Genomic DNA, 20,865 nt, shown 5'->3' with positions numbered 1-20,865 from the left:
GGATGTTTTTGAAGTAATGGAATGATGAGACAGGGTTGTTCTATTGATTTTTCAGGTTTTGTGTAGGTTTTTGATCACAGTGAAGAATAATTATCGAAGAGTGATTTATCATAATTGGAGACACGCCTTCAACGTCACTCAATCAATGTTCGCCATGCTGACGGTAAGGAAATACGTTAACAAACTTTTTCCAGGAATGACTCTCCATTGTCACATACTGAACTAAATGAATCTTCAAACTGATCTCAATTCTGAGCAAGATGGTTTTGGCTCTGGAATTTTACGGGTTTTCATGAATTTCTCGAGTTGTAATTGTCTATTTGTCATGAAATTTTGCACACTGGTGCAAAATGGTAATACCTAGAATGTAAGGGAACCCAATTTTCGAAAAATTGTCTTCCCGGCCGCCCGGCCGAAAATGCTAGAAATATGCCGGAAAAACCAGTTTTTTACAATTTTTCTCAAGATTTCAAGTTTTTTCTGGTTTGTGTTACGGTGTTATGTATTCATGTAACTTTATGATCTCATAATGTTCTTCTGGTCTGTATTTTGTTGACCTGCGACCTGTCACCTTCGACCTTGCTCTAACTTTAATCATCAGGTAGGGCCATTCAGCGTCCAATCGGCTTTATCTAATAAAAAAGCATATGTTTTTTAAGAATTAATAATCATTGTCTCTTTCCCATAGACTGGTAAAATGAGTGAGCAACTGAGTTCTTCCGAATGTTTGGCTCTGTTAGTCGGATGTCTTTGTCACGATTTGGATCATCGAGGCACCAACAATGAATTTCAAATGAAGTAAGTCCACCTGTCAATTCAATAGTGGTCATTTTTTATCTTCAAAAAATGAGAAATAAATAAACTTTCTTTAAATCTACACACTTTTTTTACATTAATTAATCTCGAATCAACAAACCTACCATTAGTTCTAAAGTCGACTCTCCTTACTTTGAAGCCGTTCGAGTTATGGAGAGTTGTTCGAGTTATAGAGGTTTGAATTATGAAAAAGACTTTTTACATCCTTATTGTTATTTTACAGAACGGACTCGCCACTTCAGAAATTGTACGGCACGTCGACAATGGAACAACATCATTTCAACTGTGCGGTTACCATTCTCAATAGTGAGGTGAGTGCTTGTTTATCTTTACTCTACTACTGGTTGTTATTCTCAGCTCTCAGTTAAATTCATCCGAAGAATTGTTATATTTTGTTTCGAATATTGAGTTTTAACGGCAATTTCTATTATCCCATTGAAACACTTGCAAACTTGTTATTTTCCTATAACTGCTATCTCCAAGAACAAGAGAGTCAATTTTACCTTATTTTTGTGGTTATCTAAAGGACAGATTTTTCTGCGTAAGTAGTTACCAAAAGGTTTTCATTGGGTTAACAATCTCCTGTTATTTGATACCACTGCATTTTTTACCTTACTTTAGGGAAACAACATTTTCGCTCACCTGCAGTCTCAGGAATATCGGAAAGTGATGAAACTTCTGAAGCACGCCATCCTTGCTACTGACTTGTCTAACTATATCAGGTAAAATATTGCTTGCTTCATCAGTTTGCAATTCGAAGAAGATTGCTTCCTGGTATATCTCCTATTCAGTACATTAAACTCTCCTTCATTCTAATCTTTGTTTTCCTTCTTCCATTCAAGCAATGGTACAGGCACGACGGAAGCTTTTTGGACCTACATCCGGGTACCCCGGTGGAGGTCCTATAAATTAACCTTTGTCCGTTCGTTCGTTCGTTCGTTCGTTCGTCTGTCCGTTCGTCCGTCCGTCCGTCCGTCTGTTACCAGCTTTTCTCGAGATTGGCTCCTTAGTTTTTTCTGACTTTTGGCACAAAGATGCAAAATGGCAATGCCCAAAATGTGACGGAGCCCGATTTTTATGCCGGAAAAACTGTTTTTTTTGGCATTTTCTCGAGATTTTATCATTAGTTTTTTCTGATTTTTTGCTCAAAGATGCGTATTAACAATGCCCAAAACATGGCCGAGTCCGATTTTTGAGAAATTTTTTTACCGGCCGAAAATGCCGGAAATATGCCGGAAATCGCCGTTTTTCTGGATTTTCATTGGACTTTTTTCTTATAATTGGCTGTTTTTTTCATTCAAAAACATTATTAATAGCGATGCCCACCATCAAGCATGTTTCAATTTTCAAAAAAAATTGATTTTTGAAGCCGGAACTATTTAAAAACCGCCGGAACAACCTATTTTCGCCGGAAAGACAGTATTTCTTGAATTTTTTGAGCTGTACTTTATATATTTTTATGAAATTTTGCACACTGATGCAAAATGACAATACCTAAAATGTGCCACGCCATAATAAGACAATGTGATTTTACCGACGAAGAGGAAAATTTCGGGCGTTCGCCGTACCTGCCGTACCTGTTGCGTCGTGCCTGGGTACCCTGAGATCGGAAATTCTTAAGACTGTTCTTAATTCGGTAACTCTATTTGAAGATAATTCTTGGTCCTTTCATGATGGAATTAGAGAGGTACAACTTGACTATCAAGAAATCTTTTACTTCTCTAGGCAGCGAGACAAGTTTTCAAATGCTGTGGAAACAAAATCATTAGATACCAGTCTTTCGGAGAATCGCGCAATGCTTCGCAGCATGTTGATGACAGCTTCAGATCTCAGTGGAATCACAAAACCATGGGATATCCAGAAAAGGGTATTTTTCTCACCTTCATCCTTTTCCAAATGTTCCCTTCTTGAAAAAGAACCCTTTTACAGTAAAATATAAGTAGTAATGTCTAGTTTGCTCATATAGATGCTGTTTGAGCCTTCTATTGTCGCCATTTTCCAATTATGATTCCTAATGTAATACCAACCTTATTCCAAAGCTTAATTTACGTGACTGATGGACGTTGGGGTTTTTTCTCTTTTAGTAAGCATAAAAAAGCCGACACACTCAGGGAACGAGGTTACTGTCATACTGCGTCATTAAAATAAACAATCTTTCTTACAGGTGGTCCATCTGGTGACTAGTGAATTTTTCCATCAAGGTGATATCGAACGAGACCAGTTACACGTTCAGCCAAAGGTATAGAAAAACTCCTTGTTTATTAAGATTTGGCTTCTCTCACTGAACCTCTGGAAAATGTTCAGCAGGAGGGAATGAAGTAGCCTATACTAGTTATCTGGCACCCGATGTAGAAATTTTCTTCCGACACGCTAAAGCTCTGAAGGTCGGGAAAATTTTCAACATCTGGAAGAAATACATTACGGAATTTCGCCTGACCGCGTAATTTTTTAGAAAAATGGGCCCGAGTGCAATTTGGACAGGGAAGGTGTCATGGCCGACAAAATTTGGGTCAGAAAAAACTTCAAAAGGTTTCACGAAATAAATTCAAATACAAAACTTTTTGGAGAAGGAATCATGCAAAATATTATCATTCTTTTAACAAGGAGGGCATGTAGAAATACTCAAATAAGTATTTTTCCTTCTTTAAACTGATCACAGAAGCAAAAACAAAATAGAAATAACATTGTACACAAAAAAGCCTGAAAGAAAGAAGAGAAAAGTCATAATCGGCATTTATAAATAACACTAAAAGAAAAACTAAAGCTATAGAAAATGAATACTAACCCTCAATGAACACTTTTGTGAAGTTTAATAAAGATTTTATCCAAAAAACTTCAGTTCTGGAACACTGAAGTCGGTTTGTCGGTTGTCGGCCGGTGGACAACAGTTATATTTGGAGGACGGTCTAAGATAGATAACAACATGAAAGTTACTGATAAAAGCCTAAGCCCATAGGAACATACCTGCTTTAGTTTCTTTGGTCTTTGAATGGTATAAAATTTGAGAAAGTGCAGAAAAAATCAGCCATGCCATCAAAACAAACAAAAACCAAAGTTATGATTATCAACTTTTCTGTGGTAGAAACACATTTTTTGGGTTGGTGCACATACAGAAATTACACTGGATACTAAAAGTAATATTCAGGGAGTGATAAGTACAGTTAAACTACAAAAAATCCATCAAAAGAAACCAAAAAAACAACCATAACAGCACACATTTTTTGAAAATTACATCAGCCATGTTGTTTGTAATTTTTGCCGACATACTCATGACGTGGTAACTAACGACAGTGATTTGACGGTCTTTTCGAGGCGCCAGATCTCAAAAAAACAATTTTTGAGCGTTCAGCACGGCCCCGAAAATGAGGGCTAAACTTATGTCGGCACATCAATGGATGACTACTATTTCTCTCCGATGGTATATTGGCCCGCTCCTTTAGAGCTTTAGCGTGGGCGGCCGCCAATACGCCATCGGAATATCAGATAACTATACTAGACGTCACTAGCGTTTTTCTACGCAATTAACGTCGCTCTAAACATTCGATTTTTTGACGTCACTTTTAACTTTCAAAGCTCCTGCAGTAGCAAAAAAATCGAATTTGCGTCAGAGCATATGAAAGGCTTCTATCTTTCGAAAATCGTCAAAGTGGAACTCATTAAGAAATGGAATGAGAAATCTCGGTTTTTGGCGAGGTGCTTGCTAGGGATGAAAAGGAGTAGATGTAAAGGAGTTGAGTCTCGTGTTCTGATTCTTTTTATTTTTTAATTCTAACGAAGCCGACACTATTAACCTTGAAATTCTTTTATTCTCGTGTCGAAATGAAAGTGTCAGCGTTTCATTGAAATACTTTAATCTTTACTCTAATCTTTTTTTAGCAAATGATGGATCGTAACTACATTTTACAATTACCAAAGCTACAAGTCAACTTTTTCCAGTTTATGGGAATACCTGTTTATAAGGTTCGTTTGGTTTCTTCCTATTTTTGACCATCTTCCAAAATTATGTTAGAAAGTGTGTCTAGTGGCTTTAGTAAGGTACTTAACCCATTGGTCTGTTCTGTTCTGTCAACCAACCAATAATGGAAGAAGGCATTTGGAAAGCCAAATGATTTCTTCCATAACGGTAGAATCTAACATAATTTCACCAAGTCTGTAAAACCTCTATACCGTATTCCGGTATTTGTATGTAGTTATCCGACTTTCAAGGGATATGACCATTCTTCTGTCAATTTAAATAATAAGATATAAATGTATTTCTGTTCCTTCTCTTGCAGGTGCTCTCTGACTACAACTCATTATTGAGTCCATTTTTAGAAGGGGCAAAGTCCAACAAGGAGACATGGTTTGAAATGAATGCGGAAATCGAGAAAGGACATGTTCATCCGGATATTGAGCCAGTACTTCATCCGGTCCGACAGGAAGAAATCCCGTGAAATTAATCTCGTCGTTTTGACCCTGGTTTGGGCTACCGATTAAACCTTAAAAAGAACCTAAAGGCCATGATTTCGGAAACCTGTTCAATTTTACAATCAGGATATTTTGACACAAATAAATACATTTACAGGTCTGATCTGTTTATTTTTCTTGAGGTGTAAATTTTGAATACCCTTTTTAATTTTAAGTAGCTTAAAAATTCTCGCGTTATTTAGCTCTCAGCTCATTCCGAAAATACAAACTGTACTCAAAACTCTGTAACGTATGTACTGAATAATGTAAATAGATTTTCTGTACATAAATAACGGCATTAGGTTGTTGATATATTTTACTGTATTTATTCTAATCCCATTTTGTTTTGTTATATATTTTTGTTGTTATTTACGTTGTAGTTATATATAGGTGCTGTAAAAATTGACTGTGAAATACCAAACTATCGTTGTATAATGTATAAAGAAAAAAAGCTGTACATTTCTCTGGATCAATATCACCAAACTAAAAAATTCCACTTGATAAATATATACAAAACCTAGCTCCAAACTACTTTATAGCACTGAATCAAGGGTAATTTCGTGTTAATAACTTGAATAGTTTATATTAGTGTATGTGTGAATCGAAAGACTCTCAATTGCGATTCTGTAAAATGTCACTTTCACAGATCCCACTTTTACAGTTTGCTCTCTTCAATATAAGAATGTACTTGGAGAGCTCTGAAAGTTTTTCGTGCTTTTGGAATACAAGCAAAGGGACTTCAACGGAATAAATCAGTTGCACATTTAAGCTCGCCACCAATACGGGTTTAATTTACCTGTATATCCCGTATCCCACCTTCCAGAAGACCGTGTATCTAATAGTATTCCGGGCGGCAAGTGAAGGGTACGGGCATGTGCCGCCCTAAAGGGTGCTTTCTCTGGAACCTGGAAGTCTCTTTAAGGGTTGGAAAAATCGGAAATTTTGCTCCAAGAAAGATCGAAATTTGGTCAAATTAGTCCCATTAAGGGACTTCTTTAGAACTCAAACCATTTCCATCAGAAAGGTATTTAAGGAGATTTTCAGGCCTTAGGCCTGACATATCCTTCTTTTATTTTTCATTTAATCATACCTTTTGATCTAACGAACCAAAATTTTGATAAAAGACCCATCAAAGTTTAAGTTTGCTTTTCCTCTTCATTATAGAAATAGTTGGATTCTTTAGAAATTCGAAGATCTCAAGAACTTCTGTTAAAGAGGGTAACTTATTTCTGGCACACCCGGTATAATATTTTCGCTGATGAAAACTTGGCCTCTGCTGGTACCCAAGGTAAAGTTCCTCAAACTCGAGTTATTCCTATTTCATAACTCAGTTCTTATTCTTTAAAATTAAGGCTTAAAGAATAAAGGAACCGACTACCAAATTGTTGATGAGGATATAATCAAGCCAAAAATTGCGAAAAAGGACGCATGAACTCGGTTTTTCATAACTGAACTCAAAAATATAACTCGACTTCAATCCTCGGAAGTTATCTCGAAAAGTTAAAGGTACGAAAAAAAGCCGAGTTAAAATTTATCAAATAACTCGAAAAAGTTAAATGCACGAAAAAAACCGAGTTAAAAAATATCATTTGCAAAATAACTCGGAAAAAAATAAGTCGGGTAAAAATAACTCGGGAATTCCAGGCCCCTTGAATTTGCGCGGGAAAGTCTCGAAAACGGGGAAGAAATCGGGATCTTTATTTCAGACAGCAGCAAAGCAGCAAGATTGACCAAAGTGCAAAGACAAAAGGCATGTAAAGGAGGTGTTTTGGAGGAGTAAATCTAGTTACAGTTAGTATTTTACTATATATAGAGCCATTAGTTAGGTTAGCAATCTTGACTGTTCAAATTTAAAGTCGACTTTTTTTCAATAAAAGTTTGGGATGGGGGAAAATCCATTTGACACAGTCTGGAATTCATGCACAGTACATACACCGAATATATTCGGTGTGAGAATGTCCTCAATTGGGTGTAACCTTCTTGATCCTCAAAATATCTTTTGCGTGGCTTTTGCATGGATTTGTTGGAATACCGGTTGAAACACTTGTGAGTAAGCGTCTATAGTTGCGAGAATAGGCCTTTAAAGCCTCCTGCCGCAACTCAACCCAAAATAGAAATAGAGCATACCCAAAAAAAATTTGGATCATGTTTGGGCCAAAAATAGCAAAAAACTCTTTTAGCTTGAACATTGTTAATTGGGCTAGGGTGGGGGCGTCAAATGTCAAAGTCAGAAAATTCAAGATGTATAGGGTAATTACGGGACGATTTTGACTTATTTGGGCATCACTCTGAAAGTATTAATCCTAGACAGTTACATCAAAATGCCTCGAAAATGTCAATATGAAAATTGCGTAATCAGAGAACGTATGTCTCGCTCATTATAAAAAGGCCGAGACAAACTTATTAACAATAAAACAATAATTGGATTGTAACATCGAGTTAAGTCTTTTTGTTAAGTCACCAGGGGGTAAATAAAAACAGACCTTGATACATTTATCGTTCGTTTCAACTTGACGATTCGTTTAAAACTCAGCCTCCTAAATATTTGGTGTAGGTAAAATATGTACAAAGAAATTCATACTTTCCAACCGGCCAATCTTTAAAAGAAGCGACAATAAATGTATACCTTCCAAAAAACTCTTCGTGGTAGCGTAGTCTCTTGTAATGTAACTTATGTAATGATGTAATGTATGTTGTTTGGGTTTGGTCTCGGATTCCATTTTTTCAGGTTGATTTTTTATTCTGCTTTTTCTCGCGTTTGAACTCTGTTCTCACCACACCACTGCAATGCCGTCTAACATTAAGTCACTTTTACGACAGTTAATAGATTGCAAGTGATTTGCTGTGTAGGACAAAAAAAAAGCGGAAAAACGATATAGTATTCGATTGCACTCACTCTACAAATTGAAAGAACAACGGCATCACAAAACGACTTCTTCGCTCAACAACACTTGCGAAATCTGACATGGCTTTCCACATAAGATAACGAAAGTTTTGGTAGTCAGGTCGATATTCTGTCTTCTCAATTCGAAACACGTTATAGAAGGTAAGATAGGTTTCTGAAAGATTTCTTTCCTCGTCATCTTTGGTGAAAGGGGGTTTCGGATTTTCTAACAGAAGAAAGTAAATAGAACTGTTATTCTCAAATGGTAATTTTTGAATATTTGGTGATTGTCCAAGTCAAAACACCTATCAATAATATTAGGTCATCTTCACATATCATTATTGAGCCAAACATTTTGTGAAAAAGCATTCAATAGACAATTTTGAATATAAAGTTGTGCTCAATTTAAGTATTAAAATTATTATTCTTATTGCTTACTATTACTCGATCTTAAAAAGTACTGAGACAAAGCAAGAAAATAACCAGCAAAAAAATAAGACATTCATACCACAGAACCCGGTAATGTTATTCAAGATTTCCATCCAGACAGTCCATAGGTAGTTTGTCTTATCATGCTCTTCACCCATGTAGGACAAAATCACTTTAGTGGTTGGTTCCCACACAAGGCTGAAGTTGAGATAAAAATTCCCGATCAAATATCTCAATACACATTCCATGATTTGGTCAGGTGGTAATGTGGTGTCTTGGCGGAAGGTCAGTTTCTGGAGATGCATCATTCGATCTCTGTAAGTGTTTAACGTGACTTCGATTTCTTCAGCTACCAGACAATTCTTAAACACATCCTGAAAAATTTGAAAATGAAATATTACAAAATGTATGATACAAAATGTACCTGATGCAGTTCTGAAAGGAGGACGAAATATCGTAAAAAACTGTAGATTTTACTTTTTAACTTAAGGGAAGAAACTTTCGCGGAATTTAATTTCGCGGTTCACAGCTCAAAATTCGGAAGTTTCTCAGAATTTAATTTCGCAGTTGATAGGAATTTTTGTTTAAAATGTGGCTTATTTTGCCCTAAAAACACCAATTCTATAGGTGATTTTTTAAATCATGAGAATATTCTTGTTTCGCAGAATTTAATTTCGCGTATTTGTCAAAAAACTGCGAAATTAAATTCCGCGTAAATTTGTTTCGCGAAAAATTCTTCCCGTGAAAATTTCTTCCCTTAAGGTAGTTCGTTATTTTGCAACTTGATTCTTTTGGTTTATCTTACAAAATAATGTATTCTATTGTCACTTATTTAGGAGGATCAAGTATTAAAAATGTTTTAATAGAGAAACAGTAAATCATTGCCATTTTTTTTGTGATACCAGATTTGAGAGAACATAATACTATTTTCAGAACAAAATTCCTTCCAATTCAGCATATTCAACTTTGTAAGAAAAGTGTCATATTTAATTGTTTTTGGGTTTAACGTTACTCCAACCTGACTTACTGATTCTATGGTAGATTTTGCCTGGAGGGAATCAAATATCCTCAGGGTCAATATTCGATTTAATTTGAACGGTGAATTTAAATTTTCTTTCAAGATATTCATGATGGTTGACGATTCCTCTGAAGAGCATTCACTTGATGTTGAAACATAAACGTCAAATGCCTGCAAACAGTGTTCACTAGAAGGATGTAGTCTAAAACAAAACAAAAGTTATATACAAATTATGACAGATTTAGTTTCAGTTTAAACGGCTCACCTTTTGCCCTATTTATTCTAATTGTAAGAGTAGACACAAAGCGGGCACAAAGTCGGTAGTTACTGTAAATTCTTTGAAAGAAGACATTGCATTAACGTCAAAAGAGGACAATGCACTGACTTTAGACAGTCCACTTTAAGCCCACATTAATTCACAATTAGAATAGGGCAGGACGAAAAGTGGGCAGTAATGACGATTGACGTTATTTTAGTATTCTGATCCACAAAATACGCACTTTTTTAAGAGAATTTCGAACAGTCAGCAAGTTAATTCGGAAAATTTAGACAATGTGCTTTAAAGATGATATATATTTACACATGTCTCGCTGACTGTCATAGTTGATTTCCCCAGCTCCCAGCCTATACAACTTTTTTGAAGTTTCAATCACTATCAAATGTTTAGGGTATTTGGGTATTTGATGAATACACCATTGCCTGAATGATGCATTTGGCATCTATGAAAGTTAAAATAAAACCAAAATAATTTGTTCAAAATTGGTTCACTAGCCCAGTTCATGCAGGATCTAATGGAACCGGAATTTTCCTCTTACAGGAAAACTTTCATTGTATACCGACCTGACAAGCTCCGTCATCTTTTTGAGGGGTAAATCCTCACAGACAGCTTCTGATTTTGCTTTCATCAATTGAAAACAAGCAACAAGATAGCACAATGCCAAAAGGTGATGTGTCGATAGACTCTCGTCTAGCTTATCCAAGATTTCTTTGGCTAACTCTGAAATATCACATAGATCCTTCTTAGTTGGTTCAAACCTGTAAAAAATGAGGTCAACTAATGACAAAGTTTGACTATCACCTATGTATCACATGAATGAACTTGATTATATTGGGCATGCCTAGTGTTTTAGTTATCAATATTGAATGTTACCTTGTATGCATCAGAACAACCGATGAACACCAAAAGAAACCAGGATTGTCACTCCATAACTCAATATTCAACCCTTCAATTACTCTACTATGAAAATGTTTTTCTCTTTTCCTCCTTTCAAAATCCAAAATAGATTCATTGATTGTCTGCTGTTCAATAGGTCGACATAGTTTGCCCCTTGGATCAACATTGTATACAAATTCAACAAGAAATTCCAAAAAGTCTCCACCTTTATCAACATTTTTGAAATGTTTTGATATAAAGGATAACATGGATGGCTTAATCAAGTCAATTTTATACCAATTTAACAATTGACGATATAATTGTAAAGGTTTTCTGGTGTCTTTTGAAAACAGATTTGCATAGTCATTTATGAAATTCACAATATCATCATCTGTTAGATTCCCATTGATAGTTTTGATGAGCTTAGCAGAGAGGCTTTGTATCAATTCTTGTATATCATCATCATTGAGTTTCTTTAAATGATAAGTGATTACCTACAGAAAGAATATAATAAGCACAATATCAAGTTTGAATCTTCAATTTTTATAAGTCTTAAAATAATATCAATAAGGATGTCTGTAATTTTGAATAGAACAGTTTGATTTACTTTGCACATTGAATTGCCAAAAGACAGACCAAGGAGTGCAGAGGAGTGTTACAACAATAACAATTAATTGCTTACCTGAAGACAATGTTGGGTGTCAATATAGTCACCATTTTTAAAATCGACAATCTCAGTTAGCAGTAACAAAAAGCATTGCATTGTTTCCAAATCATCTTTATTGCTTTTGAAATAGTTTTCTATTGAGTTGTACAGGATTTTGGATAAAATGTTTGCATTTTCTTTGCTACAATGTCGTAATATCGAAATCCATAGAACTCTGAGGGCTTTCATGACCTAAATAAAGAAAGGGAAAACTGTGTTTAAAATGTATAGTGTTAGTGTTAGTAGGAAAAACTTCACTTTACATAACCTAACTTTCTTCAGTTTTTATATTAGTGTTTGACATATTTTGCCAAAAAACAAAGGCGTCAGTTTTTGTGAGAAGTCCTAAAATTACATTATCAATTACATTGTCAATTTTACAACGCTTTGACATTGAAAATGTTGATTAAGAATATCGAAACAAAATGGTCTACATTTTGATGGGTCAAGTAATTATTTTACTGATTTTGCCCGATCAGCCAACAGCTTCATATATGAAAGCTTTAAAAGTTTATACAACAAGAAAAAAACATTTCAGTACAGTACAGTTACAAGTGATACCCTAATCAACGTCTCTTCATGACTAACTTGTAAATGTGTTTTGAATGGAACAGGAAAAATAAGAACAGAAAATAATTTTGAAGCCTGTGGGAGCATTTTATTTGAAAACCAACAATATGTTGGATTTTCTGTTTTTATTTTCTCATGGACTTTTTATTATTGCCTGGTAAGTGTTGTTGTATACTTTGAGTATCACCAATAACTCACCTCTTCTTTCTCATTGTTGACCAAGTAGAGTGTATCCAAAATGACCATAAGTACTTCTTCACCTGCAAGATTCAGTTGTGACTTGATGCCTTTGACTGATTGAAACAACAAATGACCGACACCTTCGTTCAACGTACAATCGATTTGTTCCAATAAAAATTTTATCACTTTTGGTTTATCTTTGGATTTGCGAATGAGGAATGCAAATGCTTCAGATGCAAACACTTGGATATGATGCTTTTGAGATGCGGATACGAGCAATGAAAAAGTCCTAAATAAAAAGTAATTAAAAAATTAAACAAATTGGCAAAAAGCTAAAGGAAAAATTAAAAGGCCAAGAAGCTAACAGAAAATATGTTAGACCCAGACAGAAAAACTCCACCAAATAATTTCAAATGGCTATTGATTGCCCTTACCTTAGGATAAAAGGGTTTACTGATAGTAATCAAGTAATACAAAAAGAATCTACAAGTGACCTGAAAGTCTTACTTAATCTTTTTATTCCAAATGGTGAATAAATTCATTTTAACTGTGTCTGTGTTATAAGATCCCAACAAAGTAAAACTTACTTGAAAAAGTTTTTCAAATCTTTAAGCATCCATTTCCACAAGAATTTGAAGATGTATGCAAAACAAATGAAAGTACTTTCAATCAGCTTTGTATTTTGATTGTTCCCAAGAAACTTCACAAGTAATGGGAAAAATTGATCAAAGAATGGATAAAATTCATCCAGTAAGTCTTTGGACATGTGTGCCAATAATTCCACGCAAGCCTCGTGAGCCAATGATTCATCTTTACTCAAATACTCTTTTAAAATTTCTACGACTTGATCTTTATGATAAACCAATTGGTTGAAGCTTCTTGACAAAGGTTTTAGTTTCCGATAAAGTTTTGTGTAATCTATAGAACAGTTCAACTCTGCCCATTTTTCGAGTGATTCTCTGAAGAATGTATCTTTGTCATTTTCTGGGATCTCCTTGGAGGTTAAACGTGCATTACGGTGGACATCTATACTAACATTGATCTGTTCAGAGAAACTTTGAAATCGAAAGGTATTGTCACCTTTCTTACCTTTCTTTGGCATTATTTACATGTTTAGTAAAATCCTAAAATTAGAAAAAAATCAATTATCTAACAGAAAAAATCTGACAACCTCAAACAGCAATTTCTTTAACAACAATTTTATTTGCTCAAAGATAAGAACACTTCTAAAATGATAAGTGCAAAGATCCTTTGTTGATTCTCGAACACTACAAGAGAGAGAAAATAAAAACCATGTTGTAGATTTGTTTAGACAAGGCTTGATTCTGCTGCTTTTAAAGTCAAGGAATTCCCGGTGATTGCAAATTTATTAACCCAAATTGCAATAATTATAAAGTATGTCAATCTTATTTTTTTACATCATGTTTACATTATTAGTGAAGAATTTGTTAGTGAAAAAATTTGTCAGTGAAAAAAAATTCAGAAAAATTAAAGTCTATGTAGATATAGAAATACTGTAATCTGGTCTAATTACATTTTTATCAAAACAAAATAATTTAATTTTATATTATATTCTTTTGTTTATTAGTTCAAGATCTCTATTTTACTTTTTTAATTGAAATATCGTTACCCTAATTATATACTAGCAAGTAGTTGTCGCTATGAATGCCCCGCCAACGCATTCATAATCGAGAAAGAACGTTTGAATGCCGCATTCCACCGGATCGTTTTATTGGAACGCCATCCAAAAAGCGCACAGCTAGAGATTTCTATTCGCGGAGAGCTTGTCTCGTTCCTTTGAAACCATTACATTATGCGCAGTACAATATCGAAAATATTTTTACACAAGAAAAAAACAATTAAATAAACATGCTCATAATGTGTGCTGTCCCTTGTTTACTTTATAAGAACTAATTACCAAAAGGTACTGTATATGGCTGTTTGTCAAGAGATATTGATTTGATGCTTATAAAGTAGATGCTTATAAGAAAAATAAGTAAGCTCATATTATGCGCTGTTTGTTTTACTTTGTAAAACCAAAATCAATAAAGTCAAACAAAATAGTAAAACAATGTACGCGGAACATTTTTTACCGCGAGCCCGCTCAGAACGGAAGAGACATCAACGCATGATTATTTCTGGCAATAAGCCCTACTGAAGCAAAGCCCATCTGGCAATAAAACTGTGTCAGGAGCTATTCCATATTAGATCAATACGTCTAATTTATACTTAATTATGTACATTTTTTAATGATGATATGCAGGCAAAAAAAGTTTTTATTTGATAAGAAAGAAGCATAATAATAGTTACAATGTAATTATATGACATAGATAAATTAACAACACTACCAGACACTACCCTTTCTAATGCAAAGCATTTTCATACCAAAAGATCACCAGCCTATTTAAGAAGAAAAGGCTGATTTTTTGTTTATGTTGAATTTTCTGATACTTTCTATTGCTGCTTTTTGATAGTTTTTGCAATAAAAACATATTTTTCTTGTTTGCCTCTAGGGGGATTGATGGTGTTATGATGTTATTGGAATTTGATAAAGTTTACAAAAGTACAGCTACTGTATAAATTTGATAAAGACTGGATGCAATCGTTTTGGACTTGGACGTGTTTGTGATAAATGATATAAAGGCGAATCGCAAAAAAATGTTTGGGTTCCCGTCATTTCCACATTAAAAAGTGGGAGTCGTTCGGTCGGTCGGTCGAAAATATTTTTCTGTTAAGAAGCAGCTACATCTTGTTGATAGGGAATCCGTGTGGACTGATCCGAATTTTAAAATTGAGAAACCGTGGATAAACTGGTGTTTTCGGTTTACTATCCATAAGCATGTGGCTCTCTACTTCGATTTGAAAACTTATAAACACAGAGTGGAAATCCAGCAAAGCAGCGGAAAAGCTTTCCGACCCTCCAACTCTACCTGCTGACCGTAAATCAGGGTCGGTCAGATGACGGGAACCAAATGATGACATCATATCTCCTATTATTAGACTTGCAAAATCATGACAAATGGTCTTTGATCATTTATATTAATATTAATATATACAGTTCTTGTTGAAATTGATCAAACTATTTTTCACGCAGTTCCGGAAGCAGATTGTGTTTTTCTAACATTTTCTAACCTTGGCGCACGTTTTGACTGACTGATGGAATGGAATGAATGGCGATAACAGTTTATAGATATCTCTTTCCAGACTTGCAGAAAGCGGGCTGCCGTCAAGTTACACAACATGCACACTCTCGTCACAACTTGCACAGCCATAACAAACAGATCAAGCTGGTCTTCATTTAACATTGTTTTAAAGTTTAAAAAACACTGCCAGTGCTTGGTACAGAAGAGAGGACTCCCAGTTGAAATTAATTGCTACACCGCTGCCCTGTTGAATTTATTTATTATGGTCGTGTGTTTATTCCGCCAAGGCGGTAAATCAATCGCCCAAATTCATAGACCAATCAAAAGCGAGTTTAAAGCAAAACGGGGGAAAAATGAGCTAGTTATGAATTTTAAGTTTTGCTTTCGATTATCATTTGCGACCAGCAAAGTCTTCAAGATGGTTGTGTGCATGTCGTGTAACTTGACGGTACTAAACTACAAAATTTATTTACGCAGACTGCTGTCGTTTTGGCAATTTTCTTATTTATTTCTAGTATAACACTTTGGTCAGATATGGATATTGTCTACATCCAACAGAAAAAATGTATCATAACTGACTGGAATGAAATTAACAAAAAGTTTAATTACACTATGTTTCTCTTTTATTTTGTAGTAATGAACTATAGCTTAATTGTTTGATGTCATAGAAACAGTGCTACAATGCTAAAGAGAAGTATACTTTGAGCTTCTCGTTGGGGGGGGGGTTGGAGGAGCTCTCAGGCTTGATACTTATTTTACTTTTGATACTTTTGATGGGTTCTTTGAGTCTCTCAATCATCCAATTTGGAAATCCGATGATTCACCATTTCTCTCACACTGTTTGAATCCGCTCTCCTGTAGGGATAATAATTCGGGAGCAGTGGTTCGTCCGGCAGTGTGGAAAGAAAAAGGCCAAGTTGTCTTTTGAATTTAATTTTTGTGCAGTTTGTGATATTACGAATGTAGAATGGGAGAGAATTGAAAAGCTTAGGTCCTTCTTCAGATAGTGAGCCTCTCCAAATGTTTTTGTGTTTAGAATTTACTTCTTTAAGGTGGCATTTTCGTCCGAGCCTCTGGTTTTCGTAGCAGGTGATACCCCCTTTGTTCTCAGAGTGGTTGAAATTTGGAGAAAATTTTTCTAAGATATACCAAGTATAGATGATTTGATATCTTTCTCTACGTCTTTCCAGACTGTATAGTTTTAGAGTTTTAAGTTTTTCCCAATAGTTCAGTTTTTGTAAAGAGAATATTCCATTTAAGAATGATTTTTGAAGCTGTTCTAGTCGTTGCATTTGGTGTCTCTTGGATGGTGACCATAGCTGTGAACAGTAATCAGTGTGAGGGACTGCCAATGTCTTCCATAGGGTCAGCATTACAGTGGGGTCCCTTGTTTTGAAAGTTCGATATATCCACGAACTGATGCCGTTGACTTTGTCGATTACAGTTTCTATATGATTGTCATATGTCATACCCACATCTAAAGTGATCCCAAGGTCTTTGACTGTAGTCTTGGTCTCTATCACCTTTTGGGTATCAGATAAGTATTTGGAGAATTCTTTAAGTTCTTTATTTCTACCATAATTGAGATGTTCAAATTTAAGTCTATTCAATTTCATGTTATTCAATCCAGTCCACTCATAGACTGCGTTCATGTCATCTTGGAGCTGAATGATGTCAGCATGGTTTTTGATTTCTTTCATTAGACGTGTATCATCAGCAAATGATGATAAGAAAAAGTGTAATATTTTTTTGTCAATGTCTTGTATCATTATCAGAAACAGTAGTGGTCCAAGCACAGATCCTTGGGGAACACCAGAGATGACTTCTGACCTTTCTGATAGTGTGTAGTCAACAGAGACTTGCTGCGTTCTACCTGTTAGGAAGGATTTGATCCAAGCAAGCAGTTTGCCTTTGATGCCATTGGTTTTGATTTTGTTCAGAAGAATGGTATGGTCGACTCTGTCGAAAGCCTTGCTAAAGTCAAGGTAGATCACGTCCACATTATTGCCGTTTTCTATATGGTGGATAAGTCGTTCTGTGTGAGAGAGAAGTTGGCTCAGGCAGGATCTACCAGATCTGAAACCATGTTGGTTGCAATTAAAAAGATTGTTGTCTTCAAGATGTTTTTGTATCTTACTTCTGACAATTTTTTTGAAAATTTTTGAGACATTCGAAGTTAAAGCGACTGGTCTATAGTTTTCTGGTAAACCTTAATTGCCTTTTTTGAAGATTGGTGTGATGTTGCTTGATTTCAGTAGGTGGGGAGTTTGACTTTTGTCTATAATATTTCTCCAGATAAGACAAAGAGGAGTTGCAAGTTGTTTTCTGGCTTTTTTGAGCAGGATGGCAGGGAAACCATCAGGTCCAGGGGCAGAGTTTGAAGATAGGGTGTTGATTTCGTTGATAAAATTAGCTTCTGTGAGGTCTATATCACATAGTTGAGTTGTTTTAAATAATTTCAAATCAAGTTATCAAATATTTCACATTTTGTACATTATTCAACATTTTTAGTCTACTCTGTTTCAGTACATCTCTTTTACATCTGTTAACCCACTTATTAAAGCTATCTAGCTAAGCTCTATTGGCTGACCTTCCAGCCTCGGCTGGTTTATTTTTCTTTGATTAAAATTTAGTTTTCGATCCCATAGTGTGCCCCGCTTTCTTTGAAACTGGTTCATTGTTTTCCACATTCTGAGATAACTTATGTTTTCTCTTTCTTGAAGGGGCTACATCCTTATTAAAGGGATTATTGTCAGTTTAGTATTCAACTGAGATGCCACCATTCTGTAATGAGTAACACCACCAAATGAATGAAGTGAAGAGGTTAACTTCGATGTTTGTTTCTTGTATTTTTCCAAGCGATTGCGGAATTTCAAGATCCCCTCAATTAATTGGGTGTTCGTTTTAATATCTTCCAAAAATTCTGAAAATAATCGATATATGTCATTGAAGGCTTGCTCTCCATCCATAAATGAAGTGTGTTCTACGGATCTTCTAGCATCGACTAAAATAAGAAAAAGTATAAATGTTATCACGATTTGTAACACAAGCGTAAGGGTTGAGAAAATTAAATGCAAATGACATCTCAGAGGAAGAGAATCGTCCCGAGCCTGATCTGAAAAAAATGACTCCAATCTAGTATATACCTTGCTTATCTGCGTTTCTCTCTGTTTCAAGGTTTGCTTTTGCATCGAGGCCGAGCGAATTGTCTAGGGAAATGTCACCAGCTCTGAAAAAATTTAAATACAATATTCGATCTGTTTTTGTAGTGAAATGTTTTCTCTTCCACACTATTTCATGTCTCAATCAAAGCTTGCAATTTTGCTAAAATATAAATGAATTATGTCGAGACCCATGAAGCCTGTCTCTTTTTGAAAACACAAAATAAAAAAGTTTTTAGTTGAGAATCCATTAAAAAGATTCTTCAAATCTACTTTGATTTGGCTGGTGAATGCTTTGGTAAAGTTCGTCTTCTAGTACTTTGCCAATAGCAATGTATGAGTATTGTTTCCTATTTTCTGTGTCTAAATATGGAATAAAATTTTGGCTCTTTCCAATACGAGTCCATATGATATATTGATGCTTGCACGGTGTCCCATTTTGGCCAACTTCACACGCACACAAACAATATTCATATCAACCAAGTAGGATAGATCTGGATTCGTGAAACTTGGCACTACGTACAGATCATCGGCCCGGGTGACAATTTTTTGTTCCACTATCTCTAACTCAGCAACAGGTGGTAATTTAAACCCGATCGCGGTCTTCTTATCCTTGGACTCTCCTTAGAGAAAAAAATTACTATTATATTTCTTTCTGATTAAGCTCTAATTTTGTTGTGATTTACTTTCTTCTGATTCATTTTCTAAATTATTCTTTGCACTGATTTAATATGAGTTTGAATAATTACCAGTATTAAATGATACTCTGAAATGCTCTGAAGCATAAAAATATGGTTAATACTTTTTATTAGTGTTTCTGTTGTTTCATCACTAGTGACAATAATCCCAAGTGGCAGTGCACCAACAAATGAATGAGTGACAATCACAAATACTTTAGGCGTACAAACTTTCGCGAGCAGAAACTTTCGCGAGGTCGAAAAATCGCGAAATCTACGACATTTACTTTCGCGAATTTGACAAAAAAAATTATTTCGCGAGCATAAACTTTCGCGAATTAGGTATATTTTAAGTAGAAAATTCAAGTTTTCAGTGCATAGAACCAGTGTTTTGATCGTTTAAATGTACTCAAACCTCAATTGATGGATTTTGGCATATTTTTACACTAAATTTTATCATTGTTATCATCAAAGAGGAAAGTTTGAGTAAATTTTCTTTCCAGATTTTTTTTCGCGAGCATAAACTCTCGCGAATTGCCCTCTTCAGAATTTTCAAAGACATTTACTTTCGCGAAAAGGGCTAAAATTCGCGAAAATCGCGAAAGTTTCTGCTCGCGAAAGTTTGTACGCCTAAAGTACTCTCAAATCGAACTCTTCCATTCCACTGCTTGATTCAATGAAACCGAGTTCTCCAGAATTCTGAATCTACAAAACAGATATAGAATATTAACAATCTTGAGGAACAAAGTAATTGTTAAAGGGATAATCAGTTTTTTTTATGTCTAGCCTTACAGATACCTTCTATGGCCCTGGTAAAAAACCTCCCAATTTTTTTAACTGAAGTATTTGATTTTGATCTAGATTCCCTGTTAAAATCATAAATTAAACATCGCACTGTAGTTGATTACAAAATATGTGATAGGTACATGGGTACAAACCACTGTCATTTAAAATGATAGAGGGGAATCCATAAAAAGAAAGAACAATTAATATAGATTATATATAAATTATAAGAAACAAATAGAATAATAGATAGCAATAATGCACTTTATTCTAAAGAAAAACATACAATGAAATTACCGTTTTGTGAACTCTAAGCATAAGACTTGTGATGATAACCAGAATAAAGGCGTCAACTTCACTGGCATTAAACTTTCGAAACTGTATAATTGAATCTGGTTCTTCAATTTGCAAGTTTTCAACAATACCTAAATTTGGAAATAAATAGGAATGTTTACATTTATTTTTACATTTTATTTTTAGCAATCTAAAACTCTAGATATTCCCTCTTTGGGTCTAAACTCCAAATTGTTAAATATTTACCGGGTGAACTTTCATCTCTTAAATTTGACTCCACTTCCTTGATTGTCTGTAAAGAAATGTGAAACACAATTTAAATATTAGTCTCCGCAAAACTTTAGATTTTGTAATGAAAAGGATTAAGCAGTATGTCCAAAAAAATGGCTTTTATCTGAAATTTCGAAGACGTTTTGATCAGTGCCTGGGCCAGAATATCTCACCGGAGAGTATTTGGGATTCTAGGAATGTGAAAGAATTAGGCGCAAACGGATTTTTCCGGTAGTCTGTACATTTTCAAGCTCGTTGGATTCTTGGTGGTCTTCTTCTTGTCTATTGGTTTCAGCCACTTTTTCATTGATCAGCTTGTCTAAAAGTGAGGTAAA

General features: G+C 34.9%; 2 protein-coding genes across 2 annotated transcripts; one reads left to right on the top strand and one right to left on the bottom strand.

Annotated features, from left to right (window-relative positions):
• Window positions 1-55: 55 nt before the first annotated feature.
• LOC136797406 (cGMP-specific 3',5'-cyclic phosphodiesterase-like) lies at window positions 56-5,437 on the top strand (the record flags this gene model as incomplete). Its single annotated transcript, XM_067053989.1, has 8 exons — window positions 56-163; window positions 689-798; window positions 1,040-1,127; window positions 1,438-1,538; window positions 2,542-2,683; window positions 2,981-3,055; window positions 4,693-4,776; window positions 5,091-5,437. Coding segments are annotated over 8 exons (867 nt in total), but the record flags the coding sequence as incomplete, so codon positions are not given.
• Window positions 5,438-8,154: 2,717 nt separating this feature from the next.
• LOC136797405 (small subunit processome component 20 homolog) lies at window positions 8,155-13,304 on the bottom strand. The gene is made up of 8 exons (XM_067053988.1): window positions 12,790-13,304; window positions 12,221-12,491; window positions 11,429-11,644; window positions 10,744-11,240; window positions 10,434-10,628; window positions 9,603-9,795; window positions 8,655-8,949; window positions 8,155-8,372 (listed from the first exon to the last, which is right to left on the bottom strand). The coding sequence occupies exons 1-8, from the start codon at window positions 13,302-13,304 to the stop codon at window positions 8,155-8,157; spliced, it is 2,400 nt and encodes a 799-aa protein (XP_066910089.1).
• Between the last annotated feature and the right edge of the window lie 7,561 nt (window positions 13,305-20,865).

Source organism: Clytia hemisphaerica, unplaced genomic scaffold (genome assembly GCF_902728285.1).
Source record: "Clytia hemisphaerica strain Z4C2 unplaced genomic scaffold, Clytia hemisphaerica genome assembly, whole genome shotgun sequence".
Taxonomy (NCBI): domain Eukaryota; kingdom Metazoa; phylum Cnidaria; class Hydrozoa; order Leptothecata; family Clytiidae; genus Clytia; species Clytia hemisphaerica.
The sequence above is the reverse complement of the archived record's forward strand: the minus strand, read 5'-3'. Positions and strand labels throughout refer to the sequence as shown.

What these genes read in the sequence shown, in the direction of transcription:
- LOC136797405 (XM_067053988.1), bottom strand. Translation starts at nt 13,304, where the DNA reads ATGCCAAAGAAAGGTAAGAAAGGTGACAATACCTTTCGATTTCAAAGT. An exon ending in ACACCCAACATTGTCTTCAG is followed by an intron (nt 11,241 to 11,428) that starts GTAAGCAATTAA and finishes TTCTTTCTGTAG; the next exon opens with GTAATCACTTATCATTTAAA. An exon ending in AAGATGACGGAGCTTGTCAG is followed by an intron (nt 9,796 to 10,433) that starts GTCGGTATACAA and finishes GTTTTGTTTTAG; the next exon opens with ACTACATCCTTCTAGTGAAC.